The following is a 24,283-nucleotide window of genomic DNA, read 5'->3' on the forward strand; positions in this document are numbered from 1 at the left end:
ACAGACAACTGCCGGCAGACTGAAGAGATAGATGTGTGTTATATTAGAGTGTCCCACTGGCACTTGGTGCAGGACCCGTCTTCATAAACTGGCTAGATTGTATTATAATGACTTGGGGTTGAGTGTCAGTGACGGGGCAATAAGCAGTCCTGATGGTTACATTTAGTTTATATTTGAATTCAGGCACAGCATTACACTGTTCACCCACACTCAAAGATTAATAGGTATTTGCCAGCTACCACTGCCCATGCCAATAGTGTATGCTTAAATAGGTGTTGTGAGAATGATGCCCACGAGTCAAAACCTAATGGAATGTGCTGCTGGCCTAGTCGGGTGGTAACATTACTGATAAGTGGTAATGCCGGCATAGTGGGACTTAAGGTGGCTATAATCGTGGACCAACCCGTTCATAAAGGACAATATAGTTTTCCTAAATGAATGGGAAGAATACATACAATCTACCTCATCAAACAAGTACAAATTGATGGTGGTTGAAAAATCAACAGAAAATAGGGGTTAAAGGGAAATGAAAGGAACCAACGTTTTACCATGGCATGCCTTTGAAATACACGAAACCAAATATTGGTGTATTTCTTTAAAAGAGTTAACTGTATTTTGGGTATAATGGATGTTGAACTGGCTTGAATTATGAAAGTTTCTTTAAAGACATGCAGACATTGAAAGTGATTTTCAGCGGTATCTGGTACCGTTCTCAGGTGAGTGGGATGTGGGAAAGAAACATTTGAACACACTTTTGTTTGCTTGAAATTAGGAGATGTGTGTCCTTCGGAAGCATCACATGTATTTGTGGTCAATGATTCGGGTCAATTCGGGGTTTTAAGGGTGTATTATTTGATTAATTACATGGCAGAGTGAATCGCATGAAGATTACTATAAAGCCCTCTGCTTCCAGCTGCTAGGGGTTACTCTCTGGTAAGGCAACCTCGGCACACGACTGTGACAAGAACATATTGGGAGTACATTCCCTGTTAATACAGAGGGGAAACTCTGGCAAGTTTCTGGGCAGTCTCTTGAAAATCAAAACACTGCCATCATCTTGCCATCCCATTGCAGGGCAACAAACAATGGCCAATCCAGAGGGAGGACTATGTAGAAACAAGAAACATCATTGCTAGCAGAACAAGGTACAGTATCTTTTCAACCCAGATCTGTGCAGGTCCATCCTTGCTCAAACACGGCACAGGGAAGGCCCGGACCCATTCTGGCTTACTTAAAAGACTTATTGTTAGGCAAGATTGTATGCAGTACCCTGTGGAAGACTGCACCAGCCTTGTCCTCGTGGCAATAGTTAACCCAGTTTTTGGTGTAAGCATGTACTACACACGTTGGTAGCATAACAGAGCAGCCAGGCTTATCTCAAGAGGGGTCAATGTGAGCAGTAACGTTGTAACAGAGTTTCACAGTAGCAGTTATTCAAATAAACTCTTAGACTCAAGGTTTCTTGGTTAAACAATTATTAATTTATTTGAACAGTCAGTTGATTAAGCCTTCTTCAGAAGGGAGCAATGTATATGTAACACAGTAAAATACTTCAAAAATACACACTCTGATTCTCTATCAGTTGATACCCATTGGGGATGGCACACAGACACTTCGTACACCCTCGGGTGACTTCAATCAATGTCCACAGTGTCCCACCTATTGATTACTGGCACATATAGAAGAATGATGAGTTTGTCAAAAGGAGAAAGTTATAGATTAAGCAATGATCAACAAACATTCTTAAACAGGCAAGCACTTTTGAACCCCCAATGCAAAGTAAAGTTATCCCTTTCCCAGCTACACAAGTTATGGAATGTGTGACTTTGTTAAGGGACAGATTAACGCACAGAGTCAGAGGTTTAGAAGAGTCTAGCAGGGCACCAGGACAGCCAATGTTAGTTGAGCAGAATCAAGGGGACTGGAGATCTTCATTGCAGGTAAATAAAAGTATTGCACAATGTTTTTAGAAATGTTTGTAGAAATAGAAATGGCAGAAGGGCCACCAGCTGTTCAGGCTTGTGAGGGGCAAAGTTAACAACTTTGCAAGAGAAGCCAAGTCAGGCCTCAAAGGATAACAAGCAAGCTACATGACGAGAGGTAAGCAACCTCTTAAATCACAGTACCTTTAGTTAGAACTGGACACAGCTGCACTTCTGTTCCTGTGGAGGTCTGCAGATCCCTTGTTCCTGGGATTCAGTCGTGGAGACAAGAAGGAGGACATCTGGGGACCCCTGGACTCCATATGGAAGGTTGGCGGCAGCAATGGGCAAACTTCAGTTCAGCTGCACTTTGCGGTTTCAGCTCCTTGTGTCTCAGCAAATAGCACCACGGTGGTTCCTGGCTGTCGACATGGGCTTTCCTTGTTTCTGGGGTCCAGCACTCTGTTGGAGGTGGCTCAGGATCGGTCAGTCCTGCTTCCTGGAAGTCCGGAGGATCTTCCTGGAGCTCTTAGCCAACTTAAAGACACACTCAATTCTGGTGTTCCTCTCCCTGGCAATCGGTTCCGGCAGCAGCTTAGGAAGTACGCCCAGCTCCGAGAGGATATCCAGATGAGCTTGTCTTGGGGTCGATTGGTCCCACTAACCCAAAGGGAGAAGTTGTCCTTTGCAGGGCTCCTCTAGTCGTAAGAAAATGGAGTTTCAGCACAGCAGCAGGGCATCAAAGGGCAAACCAATGGTCCAGGCGTTGCAGCAGGCATCTCTTCCAAGTTCTTCTTTGGATTTCTTCGTTCCAGTGGTTGACTCTGCCTTCCAAGCCAAACGCCTTGCCTTTTATGCAGGTTGCTCCCATTCATTCCAGCCTAGCTGTCAGTCACACAGCAGGGAGGCTGTCCTCCAAGGGTAGTCAGCTGGCCAATCACCTCAGAGTGCATTCCTGTTTCCTAGGAGATTAAGCACAGGGAGTTTCAGGCACCTCCCTCACTTCCTGCCCCTGCCAGACACACTGGTGTCAGTTGTGGGCTTCCGCAGTGAACCTGCCAAAGACAAAATGAACACGGGGACCAGTCCTGGTTTAGCACACAGAGCAAATTCCAAGAAGGACCTTTACAATAATAAATGGTGAAAAAAGAAGACCAGGGCCATTTTGACAAAATGGACACCCATGGGTGCTTTACCAAGGCTGCAATTGCAGCCTGCGGTAAAAACACACATTGGTAGTAAAAAGCAAACCACTGCCACTAGCCATTAATTGTAGAAAGGTAATATAAAAATGTTACACAAGAAACTAGACAAACAGGATACTAAGTAACCCCCCCAGCACCCTATTGTAAGATAGTGTGTGCTGGGTCTAGAAAGTTACTAATGTAAGTAAAGTCAATTTCACTTCACTGCTCTTGGAAACAGTAGTTTAACAAAGAGAATGGCCCTCATTACGACCCTGGCGGAAAGCGACTGACCGGAGCGCCACAGCGTAAATAGCGTTTCCGCCATTGTACGAAGGAGCAAAGTGCGGCCCATTCCGACCCATCGGGCACGAGCACCACGCCACGGCGGAAGTGCAAAGTCCGCGATGGCGGAAATGACCCCAAAACGGCCCACACCGCCGCCGTACGGCGTCCTAGGTGCAATACCGCCACCCCACTTAGCGGTCACCGCAGTGTGCGCCTACCGGAAAGTACGGTGCCCGGAAATATACGGAAACGGAAGTTAAAACATGGGCCCGGAACGGGAAACATCCCGGCGTACACCTATAAAAACACCAAAACCACACAACCACTAAAATCACTACCCTGAAACACACCCCAACCCGTCAACCACCCTAGCGAAACCACGAAAAATGGGAAAAGTAGCGAAGAAAGCGTGCGACCGCAAGCGGCAGGTCCACTTCTCCCGTGAGGAACTCACCGTGCTAACAGAGACCCTCCAGGAGAATGCAGCCGTCGTCTTCTCCACGCAAATGACCAGGACGGCACTTGCAAACAAGAAGGCCATATGGGCTCTGGTGGCACAGCGGGTAAGTGCGGTGGGGACCGCACCCCGCACCCCACAGCAATGCCGCAAGCGATGGGACGACCTGCGGATACGCGTCCGCAGCATACTCTCTGCCAACCGCAACATTGCCACAGCCACCGGGGGAGGTCCTGAATCACCCATCAAGTTGACCCCCTGGGAAGAAATCTGTGCCTCCACCATCGGAATGGAGAGCATAGAGGGAGTCGGAGGGATGGAGAAAGGAGTGCAGACATCCGAAGATTCAGGTAGGAGGGCCAGATAAAACAATGCCAAATCCACAAAGTCCAACCATGTGAAGTACCATGCGTCCACATAGTGCAACAGAAACACATGTCCAGGAGAACGTCCACACACATCGGCCTGAAAGCGCACGTCAAAACCCACAATAAATAGATAAATAATTAAAAACCCCTAATACACGCACTACACGTGCAGCAGGCACACCCTAACTGCAGGCTGCCAAACAACTGCACCCTCACTCCACACACAAATCAAAGCACCTCCAAGACCCCGACCCAAATCACCCTCAGGTACCACCCCAATGCATGTGATACAATGCCATTCCAATTCCCACTGACCCATCAATAACCCTCGCCCTCCTTTACTCCACCACAGGGTCCGATCCAAACGACGAGCTACAGGACACCCCTACCAGCACACCTGCAAAGAGGGCCAAGACCAACGGCCAGAGACCCTCCACCTCAGCTGCACGCATCAAGACACGGCAGCAGCACAAATCAGGTGGCAGCACAGAGGAGGGAACATCAACAGGCACCCCAGCAGCCAGCATGGCCACAACACCACCACCACAGGTCCCCCCAATGGATGCCACAGAAGGCACTGCCTCTGGTGGCAGCAGCACCATAGGTGACACCCCATTGATGGCAGCATGCTCGGACACAGAAGACGGGGATGTCGAGGTCAGATCCATCCATGACCTGTCCCAATCCCCCTGTCTGTCCCCTCCCGTACAACATGAGGATACCACGCAGGTGCAGCCACAAGACGACGACTGGCCATCCCCCACAAGCCCTGTGGCAAGGCAACATGAGGACAACAGCCCCTCTGTGACACCACCGCAAATGGCCATGGCCCAGCAGAGGCAACAGTCCCTCGACAAGTTAATCGTCCAACAGCAGCAAATGGCCACACTCCTCAAGGGCCATGCCGATGAATGTGGGGGCACCAAGGCAGACATAGAAACATCAACAGAGACACTTAGGGCAGAAATGGAGAGAGGTACAGAGACGCTAAGGGCACAAATTGAGAGTAGCACCGAGAGCCTGAGAGTCCAAATGGAGAGTAGCACCGATAGCCTGAGGGGGGAACTGCATGCGACGTCCAAAGACGTATGTGCCGAACTTGCCGCAGTGCGCCGTGTGCTCACTGAGCTCTCGCAAACCCTTAGGGACATGCATGGACGTGAGCAGGCAGACACATCATCCGTTGCAAGTTCCGTCCAGGGCAGCCCCCAACGTAGATCTGGAAGGAACCTGCGCTCCACAGGCAGGGGTGCCCCTGATACCCGCAGAGGGGGCATGCAATAGCGACAGCCCACTGACAATGAGCATCTTTGGACACTGGTGTTCGGGTGGGAGGTAGGAGGGTGGAGGGGGTGTGTTGGGCTCACTTGGGTGGCGGGTCGATAGGGTGTTCAACATGATATCACATATGCCATAAAAAGTGCACGATCAACCAATGAGAAGTGTGGACATTGATCTTTGTGTACTAGGCCATCATAGGCGTACAGTCCATATTGTGCATGTCCCAGACACACGCAGTGCCACGAGTCCCGTGTCCATGCATCAGCCACCAGGCGTGAGTGCTAGAAGCATACATCAATGAGATGCTGACGAATGTCACGGCCCTCCGGTGCCTCGCAGACTCCATGAGGTGCTGCCACATCCCCACCCTCATCATGACCATCATCAGGTGCTTGCAGTTCTGCGTCAGGGGGCATGGGCACATTTCTACTTACGCACATGTTGTGGAGCATGACACATGCCATCACCATCTTTGCAACCTTCTCATGGCGGTACAGGAGTGCCCCGCCAGACCTGCTGAGGCAGCGGAAACGGGTCTTCAGTAGGCCGAATGCCTGTTCTATGACTACACGGGTACGTGAGTGGGCATGGTTGTAGTCCTCCTCATGCTGGTCCCGTGGGTTCCGGACTGGTGTGAGGAGCCATCTCTTCAGTGGATATCCAGCATCACCTGTATGTGGACGAGAAACGTATGATGTGGAATGCCATTGATACGTACGCACACCCCCCCCCCCCCTTCCTGGCAGTTCATTGCCAATTCACATACCCCACATCATCATGCATGTAATGAGACTCACCGAGTAGCCAGGATCTGTTCCCTGCGTGTCGTTCCATGTAGCGTGGTATTGTAGAGTTCCTCAAGACCATAGAATCATGGGTTGATCCAGGGAATCGGGCACAACAATGTGTAATGATCCTGTTGGAGTCACACACCATCTGTACATTCAGGGAATGAAATTGTTTTCGGTTGCGGTACTGGGCCTCCATGGCATGTGGGACGACCAATTCCACATGGGTGCAGTCGATGGCACCAATGCAACCCGGTATGCCGGCAAGTGCATGGAATCACACTTTTGTGTTGGTAATTTCCTGCTCCGAGCGTGGTAGAGAGATGTAGTCGTCTGCGTGCTTCAGGAGGGCATCGAGCACTTGCAATAGTGTCCGTGAGAACAGTGGCTGAGAAATGCCATGCAACTGTCCGACTGTGTGCTGGTAGGTGCCTGTGGCCAGGAAGTGGAGTACAGACACCACCTTCAGTAGGGGTGGGATGGCGGTTGGGCTATCTATCATGCTGACAAGGTCAGCCTGTGTCATGTCCACAATGGCGGCTATGGTGTCCCGGTCCAGACGGTAGAGGGTGTGGATCTGCTCATCAGTGAGGTTGAACGGATGTGCTCGGAGGCGTTGAATTGCGGGCTGCCTGCGTGGTGGTAGTGGCTGTGCTGGTGGGCCTTGCTGGCCCTGCCTTGGCCTCCTCCTCCTCCTGCGTCTCCTCCGTGCGGCTGGTTGTAGTTGGTGTTCGTCTACTTCTTGGAGTCGGAGCACTTGCAGTGCTATCAGGTCCCCCAGGGCCAACATCGCGAGTCCTGCCGGTAGCATTTCGGTGTGGTTGTGGGAGGAGACTGGCTGTGCAATTTATGTGTTTTCAGGCTGTATGGCCTCCACCTGTGGTGATTGATTCCACCTGTGCAAACTGCTCTCCCCTTTGGCCGAGCACGTCCCGCGCACAACGCTGCAATTCGGGGAATTGTATCTTGCTATTGCAATCATGTATTAGTACCCGATGGCCGTGTAAGATTGGTTGATATGTTCATTCTGCTGTGGTCCCATTGTTTCACATACTATCTGTGCAGTCGCGAACAGACTTGTGAGGGGTCAGTGGGACGTAGTACTCGAGTAACGGTGGGCCCTCATGCATCACTGTACCGAGTTGCAACGACGGGCGGGGCGTACCATTCGTGGGTGAAGGCAGTTGCCATTTTCACACACAGCCGCACTCGATGGGATAATTAGTGATTTCAAACGGCCACAGATGCCTTTTCGACGTGATGTTGCAAATGAGGAATTCGAAGGGCGGCGCTTTCGGTTTCCAGCTAGCGGCGAGGAGATGCCCACAGGTCTGACTGCAAATATAACGTTCTATTGTTCAATGTCCTTGAGACAGGGCCCATGGCGAGGGAGCAATGATTGATATGAATAGTTTGGGATGCGCAATAGCTACGTGGGCGATGAGGCCGTCCGTTCCCTAATACATGTTACTTCACAACACTGGAATTACGGGCTGGGGCACTGTGGATTTAGCAGGCTGCATAACGCACAGACTCAATGGATGTTTCTAATGTCATGTGAGTAATTATTCAGGCATTTTGATCCCGGGATGAGGGAATGATGGATGGATGCATGGCCAGGTGATTTGATACAGAGTTTGCCATGTACAGGGCTTCTTGGGATCTATCCGCCTCCTCTACGCTATGTGATGCAGGGCTGCCATAGTGGGACCATCGTCCATCTGGCCTTGTTGAGCCCTCCCTGTCTCGAGGCGCCCTCAGACACTCGTTTGCGATGGTGTTTGCACCTCGATATAGATGGTTATGAGTCGCAAGTGGTTTTGGGGTGGTGATGTTCCTTTGGAGTGGGCTAGCATGCATATGGCTGTGGATTTCGTGTGATCATTGAAGTGAGTTGTTGGTATGTAGTTCTGATGGCCATTCTGTTCTTTTTCTTTTCTTTTGGTTGACAGGTATCTCCTCCCCTTTTGCCACTGCCATCTGTATGCCACTCCTGCAGATGGATTTTACTCCCGACACCTGCTGCTTCGTGTTAATCAGTGGAGCAGCATTACGATCTTATGGGACGATCGCCAATGGGCCACATGCCCTTACGCAGTACTGGTGGCTCGGAGCAACATTTCGGCCTTTCAGCTGGACTAGTGCCTCCCCATTGGGACGGCCCTGCGGTTCTGTGCGCTTCCATGTTGCCTTTTCGGACGTGAATGTGGCTCTGTGTACCATGAGGGAACAGGACGACACACAAGTAGTGGCTGGTCATTTCTTGCGGAAGCAGCCCACAATGGTGATTGGTGTTTTGGATTTCATGGCCTGATGGCTGTATGTGCTTGGTGATTTTGATGTGCATAAATATCTATTCTGATTTGGCCCGTGTAGCGTTTTTCTTTGCAAGTGATGTGGCATATGCCTATTTGGGGGGCGATGTATTGTGAGGAGATCTGCATTGGGTTCCAGCTTCGGGGTTTAGTTGCGTGGTACTGTGCTGTGCGCGTTTGCCTACGAAGCCCAGTGAGGTCAGGGATGGGGGCTGCCGATATGCCAGTTTGAATGTTGTCATGCTCAGGGGCGGGGGATTGGGTTTTGTGTAACAGATGCCGGTCAGCCAGGTGGACTGGTTGAATGATGTGGTTTTCGGTATATTGCTGGTCACAGGTGCCTGTGTTTGCGTGCGTTTCTTGGTGGGGGACTGTGGTCATGTCCATTGGGATGGCTTCTGTATTCGTGCCATCTGTGCCCTGCAGCTCCCATTGGCCCCTGTTGTGTTTCTTTTGTTCGTTGGCATGATGGGTGACTTGTACATTTCAATGGTTGCATTGTGGCTTCATTGCACCTACGGGGAGTTGTACTTTGTGGGCAGGGAGCGGTGTACAGGCACTCAGTGGGGCCGTTTACGGTTGATTCGCGATGCCGTACTTCTCGCCATGGCGGAATGGGACATTCCGCCATGCCTGATGGCGTTAGGTACATGTCCGCTAGGGTCGGAATTGGCGTACCGTTGCACCATGGTGGTGTTTGCGGTTTGGCATGGCGCGCGCGCGCGTGCTTGGTGCAGTTAGCGTTGGCGTTCACTACGGTGTCGCTAATGGCTTCGTACTTTGCGGTGACGGGTCATAGTCGCACCGAGCGCTATTCGATGGCGGTATTGCATTTCCGCCATCGTTTTTCGATTTCCGCAAGGGTCGTAATGAGGGCCAATGTATTTAAACTTTTGGGAAATGTGAAAGACTTCCCTGTGGCACTGCACTGAAGGTGATGTGTGACACAATGTAAAAAGATGATGCCTATGGAGTTTGTCAGACTCCAAAACCAAAAGAAACAGTGATCAGATTAAAGAAAAATACACATACATGAGAAAGTGGGAAAAGGGTCTCTTTCTCTCCAGGTAAGAAATTAAAAGTACTAAAGTCCAGCAAATGTGCTGGGGGTCTCTAAGGCTGAAGGGAATTAGCAACATTTCTGAGAATTCTCCCCAAGACTTATTTTCAGTCAATTCCCATTTGGAGTTGCTGCCAGAAGGTTCTTCCCAGGTGGGTCATGTTCTCTCTCGTGACACACGTTTATGATTAAAAGTATATGTGAGGAAAAGAGGTTCAGAAAGACCATTTAAAAGGATCAGCAGAGAATGTATTGATGAATTGAATGAACATGTATGTTCCAGATAACAAATGATTGGATCTGAAAACGTGATCCAGTTGAATATTTCTCTGTGTGGAGGGGAAGGGTGTAGCTATATACTTCACAAGTTTTTGAGGGAACTTGCAGTGTGTCCACGTTTGTCATTACCTGTGAGGGGAACCACGGACTGATAAAAACTAAATGCACACTCTATTTCAGTGCAATCTGCATACATGAAATGACCCTTCTTATTTTTCCTTACAAGGCAGAAAAACTAATTATCAGATGGAATGGGATTCAATATGCACATCATTTTATTTTTAACTTTGAAACTACATGGGTTATGAGCAACGATTCCACCTACACACGTTTGAGATATGTTGAAAGGCTATGTTATTTGTAAATAAAGCAAGGTTGTTTAATGCGTAAGATTTTCAGTATAGGTGAAGCTTTTATTTTTTATATTTATTTGTTTAATGTGCTTTGGTTAATTAAAACCTTATACACAGTGGTATACATTCATTCATTATCATATCACAATCATAGTCAAAATACAGTTTAACGGCATATACAAACCCTTACAAAATGACTTATACATTTATTCATTATCATAGCACATACCTAAAAGGAATTCTCCTCCATATAAAATAAGCAGCACCAAAATAAACCAATGAACGTTCTGAGTAGATGGCCGCACAGAATTGAACAAAAGCTATCATATAGGTGAAGTACGAACTACATATTTTCACTCATGCATTTTGTCTTGAAATAATTTCAGAAAGCGAAGCAAATGTAGGGCACAGAATAAATGAATATTGTAATGAGAGCAGGATGGATTGAAGGTGCCTTTGATTGAATTCATGTTAGGTTTTTTCGTAGATCTATTGACTATTTTCAGTACATTGACCCGCGTGACTCCTGTTAGATCTGAACCAGTGCATTTAAGGCCACCAGAAAATTGCAGAATAAACCCGATTTGATCTGGGATTAATTAGACTAGCAGATTACTGGTGAAGGAAGTGTTGACCCTCGAAAGAGGCTCTTATCTCTCTTTCCTCTGGCAGTGACCCTCCTCATCACACATGATAAAACCATCTAAGTTTGTTCATAACATGTTCCCAGGCACTCGTGACTTCTGGGTGTTTTTACCTGATATCCTCATGGTCTTTGCCTGATTACATACCGACTAGATTGAAAACTAGACCACATTACCCCCATCCCCATGGGGCTGCAATGGTTATGCTTTCAAGCTTGCATCATGTTCAAGATAAACTGCATCACTGACAAAGCAGTCACAACCAAAACACCACTCTACCAGGTCAAGGAACTCACAAGCTCAGGAAGATGGCTCACAACCTAAAGCTCCAACACCACCAATACAGAACTAAAGAAATGCAAATGGAGAGAAAGCAGGCAACAGGCCTTTTCCTGCTATGTGCCCCGTCTCGGGAACATGTTACCAGTGCAGGTAAGACTGCCCCCTCCATGCTGCACTTCAGGAAAGGTCTAAAGTCCCTTCTCTTTAAAGAACAGCTCAAAAATCACAGATCGCTCCACCGAACCTTAATGTTTCTCCTCTATATTACCCCTTCTCTTCTCCCCCCATCATCTTGCTACTCACACCCTTAATTGTAAAGCAGTGGGTGCATCCCCTATATATCATGCTGTGTTGCTTTTCAGCTAGGTTTGTGCTCTTATTTTAACAGAAACATGCATACGCACATAAATAGTTTTCTGTAACTTGACTCCCAGGAATCCCCCATCTTTTGTCTGCCCCTCTTGGATTGCTCTCAGGGGCCCCATACATGCCTGCTTGCCCTAGTGTGTTCTTCTCAACGGTTGCACTTTGATTTTGCTGTCTGCAAACCCAAGGGTGTTTTGCTTGCTCATTGTAATTTGTGATAACTTTAACCACTAACATTTGCAACTTTCGGTATCTGGTCATTGCATCGACTGCCAAACCGTTGAATGCCAGACCATTGAATAAAATGCATCGAAAAAAGCATCAAATGCATTTTTTTAAATGGTAAAGGGTTTAGTTTAATTATAATGGATTTTAAAGGTTAAAACAATGGGGGCTGGAGGAAACCCCATTACATTTTTTTTTAAATGCATTCGATGCTTTTTTTCCAATGGTATGGCATTCAACGGTTTGGCAGTCGCTGCAATGACTAGGAACCCAATTTTCAAACACACTTAACGAAGACCAGCAAAGGCACTCACATACAACAATTTGGCATACCTCCCAACAGACATCAAACAACAGCATACTACACCTTACAAACCGCAACCCAAGGAAATGCATACTAGCATTGTGGGTTCACAAGGCTCCCCTCCGTACACACATGTCTCTATGCTCTCAACACAGAAAACAGAGAAAACTAGCCACTCACAGAGCTCAGGGTACTTCCAATCTTCACTCAAACACATCCACAAAGCTTTCATGCATTTTCCCTCTCTCCCAGCCATCCCCACCTCACCACTACTTTCATAGGTCTGCCAGAGTGCCTGGAAGCCATGTAAATATCAAAGGTATGAAAAGATAGGATGAGATACAATACAATATGATAACAAATCATAAGATAACCTAAGAGAACAAGACAGGCAAGTGCTGATCCATCTCTCCGCTGAAGGATTCCCCACTGAGCTGGACACTGGAGGGACCCGGGGGAGCAGTGTGTTCTATTTAAATAGGGGCCATCACTGTATCAATGATAGAACACATTTCGTGTTCAGCAGTGCTCTCATAATTACAATTAAAGGGTTCTATGTTCATTCAGGGAATTTAATACCCATAACCAATTGTAATTTAATCTTGAAAGTAATGGATAAGATCGCCACAGCACAATTACAAGCATATGTAGAGACAAACGAGACCTTGCACTACCAACAGTCGGGCTTTTGTGCCGCACACAACACTGAAACAGCCATGCTGGATTTTTAGACTAAAATGATGGGAATCATCGACAAAGGTAAGACAGGTCTACTAATCCTACTTGACCTTAGTGCAGCTTTTGACCTGCTAGACCATCAGCGATTGCAACAGGCTCTGGAGAAAATTGCTAACTGCTCCTCCAAGGGGGCCATTGGATGCTTAACGTCATTTCCTGCAGATAGAATCTCCAGAGTACACTGGGGTGATTAATTCTCATAAGAGTCTAGTATCTTCTGTGGTGTCCCTCAAGGAGCTAGTCTCTCACCACTCCTATACAATCTATACTTACATCTTCTCTATGAGGTTCTGGGCAATATTAATGTTTTTTTCACCAACTACGCTGAAGACACTCAGCTGGTGGTGGAATTAAACAGGGATTATGTGAAAGACAACAAAACAGTTAACGACCTCTATAACATCAATGAACTCTGGATGGATCAAAACTGGATGTGTTTGAATGGGAAATAAAAGACTGAGTTGAGGGTCTTCGGGGTCTAACTAAGCCGGGGCAAAATTACCATCCAAATACGAATCGTTCTTGATAAAAGACTTACACATCAAAGTTGTGGGCAGGGTTAAAATCTTGGCTATGACATTGGAAGATTCCATGAACTCAGATGCTCAAGCCTCGTATGTCAGTAAAAACTGCTCATTTTACTTGAGGCTGTTGAAAGCTATTAGACTCCTACTCAATAAAACTAATTGCATCAGTATAGCCAGAGCTACCATACTTTCCCGCCCGGATTACTGTAATGCACTGTTACTAGGTGCAAGTAAACAATGCTTGACAAAATACAGACTTATTCAAAACAAAGTTGTCCAAATAATCGAGCAAAAAGCAAGATCTGCCCACATCAGTGAGGCAAGAATGGAGCTACACTGGTTAAGGGTTGAAGACTGTGTTTTGTTTAAATCTCTGACCCTTACCCACAAGTGTCTGTACGGAAAAGCCCTGGCTTACCTCAAGTCTAAAATTGTTACCTACACATCACCCCGTACATTAAGATCTGAGGCTCAAGGGCTTATTGTAGCTAATCCACATAAGAAAGCTAACGGTGTAGGTAGAGCCTTTCCCAACCGGGCAGCCACCAGTTGGAATAAACTGCAGCTGAACCTGAAACTAGAACCTAATCATCGCAAGTTCAGAAAGACATTGAAAACCTTCGTATTCAAATGAAAACAGGAATCTAGCATAGTATCTGTTTCATCTCTGTCTTGGCATGCCAATTGTCCTGTTCTTTAATGTATGTGTGCCCACTGTCCCCAAGTACTTGTCTTATTGTGGCGCCCTGATGCCTGCGGGCTTTCGCCGCCTAACAAATAAAATTAATAAAATTCATCTACAGTATTTTTTTCAATGGGTGTTTGGCAACATTTTTTAAAAGGTTTTATTTTATTTGTGTGTCGGTTCCCCGCAAACCTCCCCTCCCCTATTAATTGTGCACTATTCCTTACCCCACACCCCTTATGTACACTTACCCATAACCCCCTATATTTTTCAATTTGTATTTTGGAGGAAAAGATTTTGTCAAAAAACCCACAAAAAACACTGTCAATGAATGAATGACATACCAGTTAAAGCTAAATATACCATATCTGTTGTAGGGAAGCAACATGTCATGCAGAGTGTGAATTTTAGTAAAGGAAGCTAGGTCGGACGTTTGCAAATTATGTCAACTGAGCAACAATAGGGGGAAAAAGTAGTACATACCACATAGTTTAGCTCCTTCACATGTTCACTACTTTGAACAAACACCTGAAACGGGGCGCCAACCTGAAAAAAAAGAGATGTGGTTATCCAACAAGGAGTGACAATGGGAACTAGAAAGCCATCCACTCACCTCACAATGCAAGAATATGAAGTTACCTGAATAGAGGAGCTGGGTTTCAATATCTGTATGTAAGCATCTGGCTCTTGCCACATGATGTTTTTCCAAATATTGTGGGTTGCATTCTGGTATGATACCTATTAGGAAAAAGACTCATTGTAAAAGTCATCTGTCAGAACAAAAGATCAAAAACTAGACGTCAGTGCAACACACTTTGCCAGGGTAGTGTGATCCCAGCAACATAACAAAACAGACAAGAAAAAATGATTTTTTACTATGGTCAACTTTTCAGGATGCAAAGAAAGCAAGCACCTGATGCCCTATGTTCAGACAAGTTGTGTCCAAGGTTTAGACATGTTCAAAATGGCTTTGAGACATCCTCATTGCTTATCAAGAAGGGGCCCCAGCACTAGTTTTTCTAACACAAAGTAGAATGATTATTGGTGGTGGTGGTTAATATGTGGAAGGCATGTCAAGGGTTGGGATAATTTGCTATACTACACCAATGTTCCTGGAATTACTATGAAGATCAGGACAGTATACTATAATCAACACTCTTCATAGATCAGCAATGTCTACTGCCACACTTTCAATGTCACTACCTACTGGGAACCAAATTCCTCCTACAGCGGTATTTCCTAAAGGGCGGGACGTCTAGGTTAACGGGGCGTTTCCACCTGTCAAGCTTTATTGCTGATGAAAGGTATCATCTTATAATACTCTCATATTTCAAATGTGTCAGGCCAAAATGTGTAAAAACGGCAATAGACTTTAATTTATTCACAATAATATAAACAATGCGAAACATCATGGTTAATTATTGATACATAAACTACAAACCGCATTATGAGACATCGTAGAAACATTACACACATCTGAAAGTGCCAGCACTATCCATTCAAAACTGAACATTTGATGCAAATAACCATAGTGGTATAGGTGCAATCACCAGATGACACACTCCAACCCCATGTGTACACAGCTAGACCACAGGCCAACTAGTGTGCAAAAAAGTCACACGATGTTAAGACATATATTTGATATGACATATATATTACACGGCATCAATGTGTCAACAGCGTGAGTTTAAATGCTCCAATGGTGCCCCCACTAGTTTCAATGACTAAACCCTATTGTCCTCCGAAGGGCCAATACACGTCGAGGTATATGGATGACCAGTTACTGCCCCTCGAAACAGTTCCATACTTCATCAATGCTTTTAAATTCTTGTCATTGTCCCGACTGTACTTCAAAAACTTCAAAGGATCAGTTCACACCAAATAATCTTATGGGACCCCAACAGTGCAACTCTTTTTTTCTCAAAGTGTGGAAACAAAATGCTTCATAGACATATTCAATTGTTTATCAAGAAGGGGTCACAGCACTAGTTTTCTAACTAAAGGCAGAATAATAACTGCTGGTGGTGAACACGGTGAAGGCATGTTAGGGGTTGGGTGAATGCCTTTTTGTTCATTTCTATTACGTCCAGTTCATCCAGTCCTCTTCATAGTCCATTTGAAATCTTAACTGGTATTAGCCGTCAAGCTTCATTGCTTCCTTAGGTCAACCATTTCACTCCATGTCACCTGTCATACCCAATTTATTTCCTATATGCATATGTACTTCATATGATTGGACATGTGGCAGGCCTAAGATATGACTATGTTAGAAAGTGATCATCTGATGCTGTATTGACCTGCATGCGTTTCTTTGTGGTGAGTCAGGGTAACTTGTGTATTAGCCAGTGAGCGGGTGGTGTAAGAGCGGCCACAGCAGGTAGCAGGCCAAGACACATATTGTGCTAAAAGCTGTGAGCGCCTGTTGCCCTGGAAGAGGACTTGAACAGGGGAGTTGTATAAAGTTCAGACATTGGCTGTATGAAAATGTTTTCTAGGAAGAGAGATGACAGACTTAGGCAGAGGTGGGCTGTGTTCCTGCAGACAGGGCAGAGACATAACTCAACGTCAGATTCCTTTGCAACTAGTGGCTTCCTGCTGCAGTCCTTTCCTTGTAGCAGGTGGAGGGTCCTAAATTGAACTTTAACCAAGGCGACATTTCTGAGGCACAAGGTTGAAGCAATCTCAGAAAGACACAGAGATCACTTATGGATCCTGGAGCCTCCCGACGCCAACGACTCCTTGTGTTCACAGAGGGCTATGACAAACTCAGAAAGGGTCCAAAAGAAACCATATGTGTGCTCTACCACAGAATGAAAGCATGCTGAATTGTGAGACCCCAAAAGCTATCTAGCTCTTGCTATAAAAAAAAGAGAATTCCTAAACCCAGACTCCTAGGTGTCGTTTTAAATGGCTAGGACATCGCTTATAGAAGACCACGGCCACCAATACTTGCATGTCCATGTCCTTCTTATTGTTTATATCAATGGGTGTAATTAATGCAGGGCAATCTGGCCAGTCCCTGGTTTCTTTGAGTTTTTACACCCGTTGCCTAGAACATTTCTGCCCGCCATGTACGTGCATAGTGGGTGGCATTATCATGAATCCCTATGGATTACAGTGATGTTTTGCGGCTGGAAATAAACAGGCAGAATCTATGTGTATCCTGGCACCCCTGCCTGTATGGCAATTCAGTGGAGGCAGAGGTGATATGATATGGCATTCTAACGCGCCTATACACAAGTGTTTCAAGGTGGAGGTGGATTCACAGCGCAGAGCTGCAGTTTAAACTCCATTTCCATCAACATGGCAGGGATTGCAAGTTACTGGAGGAGAACTCGCCTCCGCTAGTAAATCACAATTGCAAACTCAGACAAGCATTAAAATGTGTTTATGTATGTATGGGATTTATAAAGCGCAAACCTGGCCAGGAACCAAAGGAGCACTGCACATAGGGGACGTAATTGGGGATTACGAGTAAGGGTGTCCTTGAAGTGATCTCTAAGCAGGGATTTGGCTACACATGCTTTCATATTCCTGAAAAGGTCTTTGGTGAAAAGTCCAACACACTAAGTTTGTTTTCTTTACAAATCAAATATACCTTATAATATATGAACACTCTGAAAATGTCCCTCCTCAAGCACTTTGGCCCGTGTACACAGGCTTTCACACTAGTATTTATTAAAAGGCCAGATGTATGTTTGTCTGATGCAGTCATGTGCAGTATGGACTGCCTTCTTCGCATGTTGTCACCACTAGAGGGAGCTGTTGCCTTAGGATATATAGTGGTCCTACTGTTTGTCCTATGCAGTCATAAGCAGTAGAGACTGCCCGCTTCAACGGTTGTTACAGCTAGAGGGTGCTGTTGCATTAGTATATTCAGTGGTCCTACTGTGTGAATGAAAACCTACTGTATAAGTTTACATTAATATATACCACATAATAAAGTGACACTGATCATTTCTTTCTTTGCACACTTTGGCCCGTGTTCACAGGCTTTCACACTAGTTCAGGTATAAAAGACAAAACTGGAAGTCACGTCATCTGACATACAGCAGGACATTATTAGTTACCTCAATTGCAACATAGCTGGAGGACTCTGGCAACTTGACGTTAAGGGTTAACTCCCCGTTTTCTGGAAGGACATATTGCTGAAAATGTGCTCCTTCCATCGGACTCAAGGTGCTTGAAAAGTCGGGCAGTTCCAGGCTCCTCTTAGAAAGTCCAATACTCTGAGTTATTAGGACAGATACATTTTTCTCCCTATCAGCTTTTGTCAGTGGCAGCAGATCACTTCTCAGCACCTTTATCTGCAATGAAAAGGAAGGACATATATACAGGCAAGCACTGGTCAAAGACTGTTGTGAGTTTATTTTGTAGTAGCACTAGAGATAATGTTCAGTGAAACATATTTGGAGAGAAAATATCATTATTTCATGACAAATCAGCACAAGAGAACGTAGAGTCTTGCATATATATCACCCTGAGAGAAGGCGCCTACCTACCTTCAGCAGTCCTCTATGGAGTAGGTGTTAGGTGAACTCATTTTGGTAAAACTCTAACCACCCGAATTTTGAGTGGTTTGAGTCCCACAAGCCTCGAGATCTTTCAGTTTGGAAATGTTTGTGTTCACTCGGGGATGAACAATAAGGATCCTAACAGGCAGGGCAGGCTTCCATACGGAAATAGAGCAGTCATCTTTCTTTTTTCTTTTTCCATTGCTCAAGCACTGGAAATTGAACAACAATGTGTAAACAGGTATAAACCTTCCATGAAGTGCTGGCATGTCTGGGAGGGAAGCCATGGGAAGCACAGTGGGAGTGAGGGTCCTCAAAATCGATCCCTGAAATTCTGCAGGACAACACACCTTTGCACTCGGGACATTTCACAGGTCCATTTTGGGGGAGCTTACACACTACTGGTAGGTTTTCAGGTGCTGTGGTTATACTGCCTTGAAAAGCATTTAGGGAGAGTTTGTCACATGGACTTGTTGACGAATTAACATACAACGTTGACCCTGTTATATTCTTAACAATAGGTTTTTATTTTAAAAATGAATGAAGAGTGAGGCAGGGCACAAGTCAAGAGTGCATGTGAATGATCCGTGTCGGCCACTATTTTTTAAGGAATGGGACTCGTTTCTCGTTAGCCAGCCAAGAGAGGGGGCACTGGTGCCTAATTTAATTGCAAGCCTGTCTGCATTTCAAAATAAAACTACCCACTGCCCACAACAGGATACTCCATATTTACCAGCATTCAAGAAAAAGAATTAACAAAATAAAAAGAATAGAATATTCTGAAGGGTCTATTCCATTTCCATGGTGGTTGCTTCTTTAGCACTGTAAAGACTGGTAGGGGGTGTCTGTACTTCCGCTATCTATATGGTAGAGGAGAGGCAGAGAGGACCCCAGCCAAGATTCTCTATTATTGGTAACGTAGTCGAGCAATCAAGGCCTAGCTTCTCAGGAGGTGATGCGGGCTGGTTCTTAAGTACAGTTTAGTCCCCGAACCCCCACAAAGGAATGTCCACACACTGTATTACTGAAAACACAGTCTTTATTTAATTAATATTCAAAGGTATGTACACGATCACAATAACGCACTTTGTACTCGGAAGTCAATAATGGTAAATATATACAATTCTAAAGTAGTACCACCAGTGTGGTTGAAACAGTAGGCAGAATGTTGACCCCTACCACGAGGTACAGTTCTGTGTGGAGATCCCCCCACCTGGGCAACCTGTAATTAAAGATATATAGCACAAGCCATATGTTCAAAAGTCTCACTTCTTCCTATTAAGGTTTTACCCCCCCCCCATAAGTACCTGGTGGAGTAGAGTTCTCCGACGATGCGTCGACCGATCTTTCTTGAGTGACTCCCTTTCAGGCAGGAGCCAAGGATCATCGAGAGGTGTCGAGGACCTCAGCGTTCGGTGTCGGGGAATCGACGGCCCTTCTTGAGTGCCCTCCCTTTAAGGCGGGAGTCACGGGTCGTCAAACGTCCGACGGTGAACAGGTCGAACTACGGCAGGGAAGTAACGGCTTCGTTCCTAGCGGTGCTCGTCGATGACAGAGCGTTGGCGTCCTGCAAGGAAGAGGCGTGCGGGGCACCTCGGTGACAATAGTTCTGGACTGCAAAGAGATGATGAAGAACTGTGGCCCAGCAAGGGCATTGAGTCGTCGGCGTCTCTGTGGTCTTTAGGTGGCGGGAAACCCACCAGTGAATGCTCCTCGGCGCGTCGACGGTTGGGCCTTCTCCAGCGGGAGACAAGCGGGTGACGATGCAGACGACAGCGTCCGATGATCAATTGAAGTTCTTAGGCAAACGGGAGCATGGCGGCTCCGGTCGGCGACGGCAGTCGTCGACAGTGGCGGACAACAGTCTGAGTGCTTCTCCTTGGAGTTCCACAGCAGTCCCCGTATCGGGTCGGCAGCCTGTCGTAGGTCTGTCTACCAGTTAGCTTTGGCAAAGATCAGCTGTGCGCGATGGTCCCTTGTAGCTCGGGAAGAGGGCGCCTTACCAGGTCCTCTCTGGGTCAGTCCTTGGAGGCACAACAGCTTTCAGATTGTGAAGGAGAGCAACAGCAATTCTTCTCGTCCAGCAGGCTTCAAGGTCAAGCGTCAGTTACTCCAGTTACTCGTCGTAGTGGACTTCAGCTTCTGAACACGATTCCTAGCAGTGAGAGGTCCCCAGATATACTGTTGATCTCCCATTCATTCCGCTGGGTCACACTCAAGCATCCAATCATGACTAGGGGCAGGCAGCCAATCAGGCACACAAGGTATTCAGGCCATTCACTTCTCTCCAGACACTCACAACAAGTTATGTGTATTGGGACAAGTACCGAGCCATTCAACACTCCAAGCTGCATTCATACCGGTTTCGGGCAGGGCTGTCTTTGTCGTTGTGTCAACCACCAGATACTAGACATCCACAACACAGAATGCATATTCGTCACACACGCTATTCACCCAGGTCCCACCCACAGGAGGTACCCACAACATACATTAGCGGGAAGGCTCCAGCTAGTCTGGCCGGGCCTTCACAACAACACCATATATGGCACTTCCATCCAACAGCGAGTCAAGCGGAAAGGGACAGAGTCAGGACTACCCAGGATTTTGGAAAAACAAGGTAATGGGTAATAGAAAGCAAGAGGCCACGGGGGCCATCTTGTTTTCCATCAGGAATCAACTGATCCCAATGGCAGGGCCGGGGTATCCCAAAATGGAGGATACTCCGCGCACCTATCGATTTCAGCATGGAGCTGCCACCAGCCCATACCCTGCTCTGTGGGCCACCCACAGGTGCCCAAGAACATACACTAGGGGCACAGGGTTGTACCTCCACCAATGGGTGCCATAAGGGTATCCCACGGGTCCGTTCATCAAACCAAAAGAGAGAGAGCTGCACCGCCAGGAGTCCCACATGAACTCCTGCGTGGAAAACACGACAGAACACACGATAAAAAGCAGTAAAGGACAAGGATAGAGGCCCTGTCCCTCTGATGCATTTCCAGCATCACAAGCACATGAAAAGCATATTAATTCTGTCGAATCACAGATTAAGGGCCCGATTCATGGAATTTTTGCATGGTTCAAAGTGGCGTTGCACTGCAGAAACAAACCCCGATTCATGGAACTAGGCAAAGTGTATTTTTGCAGTGCAAAGTTAATTTTGTACTGCAAAAATGACTTTGCACAGTTCCATGAATCAGGGGTTGTACTGGCAGTGCAAAGTCACTTTTCAGCAGAGGAAAGTTACTTTGAACCGTGCAAAGAAATTCCATGAATCAGGCCCTTAATCTGATTATGCAACACAGAAAGCTGCATGGCAACAAAAAATGACAACTAAATACAGAGTCTGCCACCAAGGCTCCTGTGTAATGTCTTCACGAGCCTGATTTACAAAGTGTTTTCAATGAGGGGACTCCAAACGCTTTTGTAAAACTGGCCCCAATGCTTTAAAGTAGGAGAGTTTACAGAGATCCTCAAGTTGTCCCTTCAGAGATGAAATTGTTCAGGAAGTTGTGGCGATACAATTCACATTACTTTGCATTCTGGTACTTGTAGTCCTCAACTTATAAAAAGAAAACAACACTGCATATACATTACAGGAACTCAAAATAAGAAAAGCTATTTTCCCTTGCTGTGTCTTCATAGCTTATTTTTTTAAAAAGTCTGAATGATCAACGATTGAAGCAGGACGAGAACAGTATTAATTGTATTTATTTATTGTGCATTTGTAAGGGGCTTATACATCAAGACATTGTATGGTGAAAGCACCCACAGGGCAAGGGGAAGGAACATGGGAACAAAGGCAATAGGATACAATGATGAGCAGGATAGAGGCGGTCCTACTTGGCCTTATGAGCATTGGAGCATGCAAGCGCAAAGAGAGAGGGGACAAGGGAAAAGGGTGAGTGCTGGGATTTCCATGGAGTGGAAGTGCCAGGGAGTAAGGTGCCGGGAACCGGCAAGTGCCTGGCAGAGGTCACATGGTAAAGAGTGGTCACCTGCCAAATAAAGTGCAGTCCTGTGAGGGAACACAAGCCAGTGGGTGCCCATGGGCAAGTGCTGGGAAGAGGCTGGAGCTGATTGGGAGGGAGGCCAGGACCCATAAGAACACATAAGGGCCCATGCCACAATCTCAATGACTGTGGGGTGGAAGGAGTAGGTGAAGAGGATAGTCTTGAGGTGGCAGCTTGTCATTGCAGGGTATTTAAAGTAGTTTTCCAATAACCTATGTCAGGGGTCTGCAACCTTTGGCTCTACGGACTACTGATCCAATTATCCCTAACCAGCATAGTCAATAGCCAGAGATCAAGGGAATTGTAGTCTGAAACATGTGGAGAGCCAAAGTTAACCAGACCCCTGCCCTATGTGAAGGGTTCCGTAAAACCAATCCATGCCTCTGTTGCAGGGAGCATCATTTTAACACTTGACTCTCCCAGGGGTGGTAAACATGGATGAGCAATCAATGCTATACTTTCAAGATGAGTAATGGGGCTTGTACTTTTCACCAGCACACACATTATTACACACTATATAAATATAAGGCACATGCAAGTTGTTTATAAAGAAAAGCATAGGTTTATTAAGACCTTAACCTACTAGCAAGCAAGCCTCAGAGGTGGAAGAGATGTGGCAAACAACACCCATTATAACTATCCTTGGATACGCTGTACAATAGTTACATACTGGAATGAAATGCCTCCTAGCAGAGAAATAGCACAGATAAACATTCTGTGGAATAGAGAGAAGTGTAAGCAGAAGCCCCTCACTGCACCTGAGAAAAGGCCATTCCGAAGTATTACTCTATTACATTCCCTCTTAATCACTATGTATGAAAGAATCATCCAGTCTGTTCTAGATCCCACTAAGATTTAACCCCCCTTGTTCACATTGTCATTAAAAGCAGAATGAGCTTGACCAACCATCAACACTAGCACCGCCACTTTGATTGCAATGGGAGGCCCTGAATAGTCTATGGCAAAGGTTTTTTTTGCACAAGGGCACTACGGGATGAAGTTGATTTGACTAGAACACAGGGCAGGAGGGCCCAGTCAAATCCATGGTTGGGCTGACGACATTGGCAGTATCAGCAGAGCTTGCCCGTCCAACAAAACACCCAAAGGCACTCAGCTTCAGTGGGGGCACCAGCTAAAGAATATTATCTATAGAGGCTATGAAATGCCAGAGAGGCCAAATCAAGTACCTTTCTTAACTAGAATGACTCGGTGTGCATGGACCCTCAGTGAGTCACAAGATGCGAGGGACTGCTGATGCAGGTAATCCCAATGGGCATTAACAAGACCGATTTAAACTAAACCCTAGAAAGTGTTACTGCCACCTTAAATGCAACTACCCGAACAAATGAGCCGGGTACACTCTCTTTCACTAAAATGGAGCTGGCAATGGCTTTCTGTGACGTCCTTCTCGCCGACATCACTTTCTGTGGTGTTACCCATTTTGTATCCCTATGAGTCTCCCATAACTATTTAGGACTTGTGCCGTGGAAGGTGGATGTACGGAATTCTGTTCTGAGAAATTAGGGTTCTTTTGATCCTGCTGACGATCAATACCGTCAGATTATCACAGGACATAAAGAGTGCGTGCTCACCACTCAATAGGCAAGGAGGCGTGACTTCATTAATATTGGGAACATTTCAAATTGGTACAAATTGGTACACAGCAAAGAAATCCCAGACATCTTAGTAC

General features: G+C 46.2%; 1 protein-coding gene across 1 annotated transcript in view; it reads right to left on the minus strand.

Annotated features, from left to right (window-relative positions):
* The window catches only part of LOC138453424 (CD109 antigen-like), a 349,776-nt gene that overhangs the window by 224,780 nt on the left and 100,713 nt on the right, over positions 1-24,283 (minus strand). Inside the window, exons 11-13 of the mRNA XM_069606257.1 lie at positions 18,137-18,373; positions 14,706-14,804; positions 14,550-14,612 (exon numbers count right to left, since the gene is read on the minus strand). Coding sequence (XP_069462358.1) covers positions 14,550-14,612; positions 14,706-14,804; positions 18,137-18,373 — 399 coding nt within the window. The remainder of the gene's footprint in view (positions 1-14,549; positions 14,613-14,705; positions 14,805-18,136; positions 18,374-24,283) is intronic.

Source organism: Ambystoma mexicanum, chromosome 4p (genome assembly GCF_040938575.1).
Source record: "Ambystoma mexicanum isolate Mex_15411 chromosome 4p, UKY_AmexF1_1, whole genome shotgun sequence".
Lineage (NCBI taxonomy): Eukaryota > Metazoa > Chordata > Amphibia > Caudata > Ambystomatidae > Ambystoma > Ambystoma mexicanum.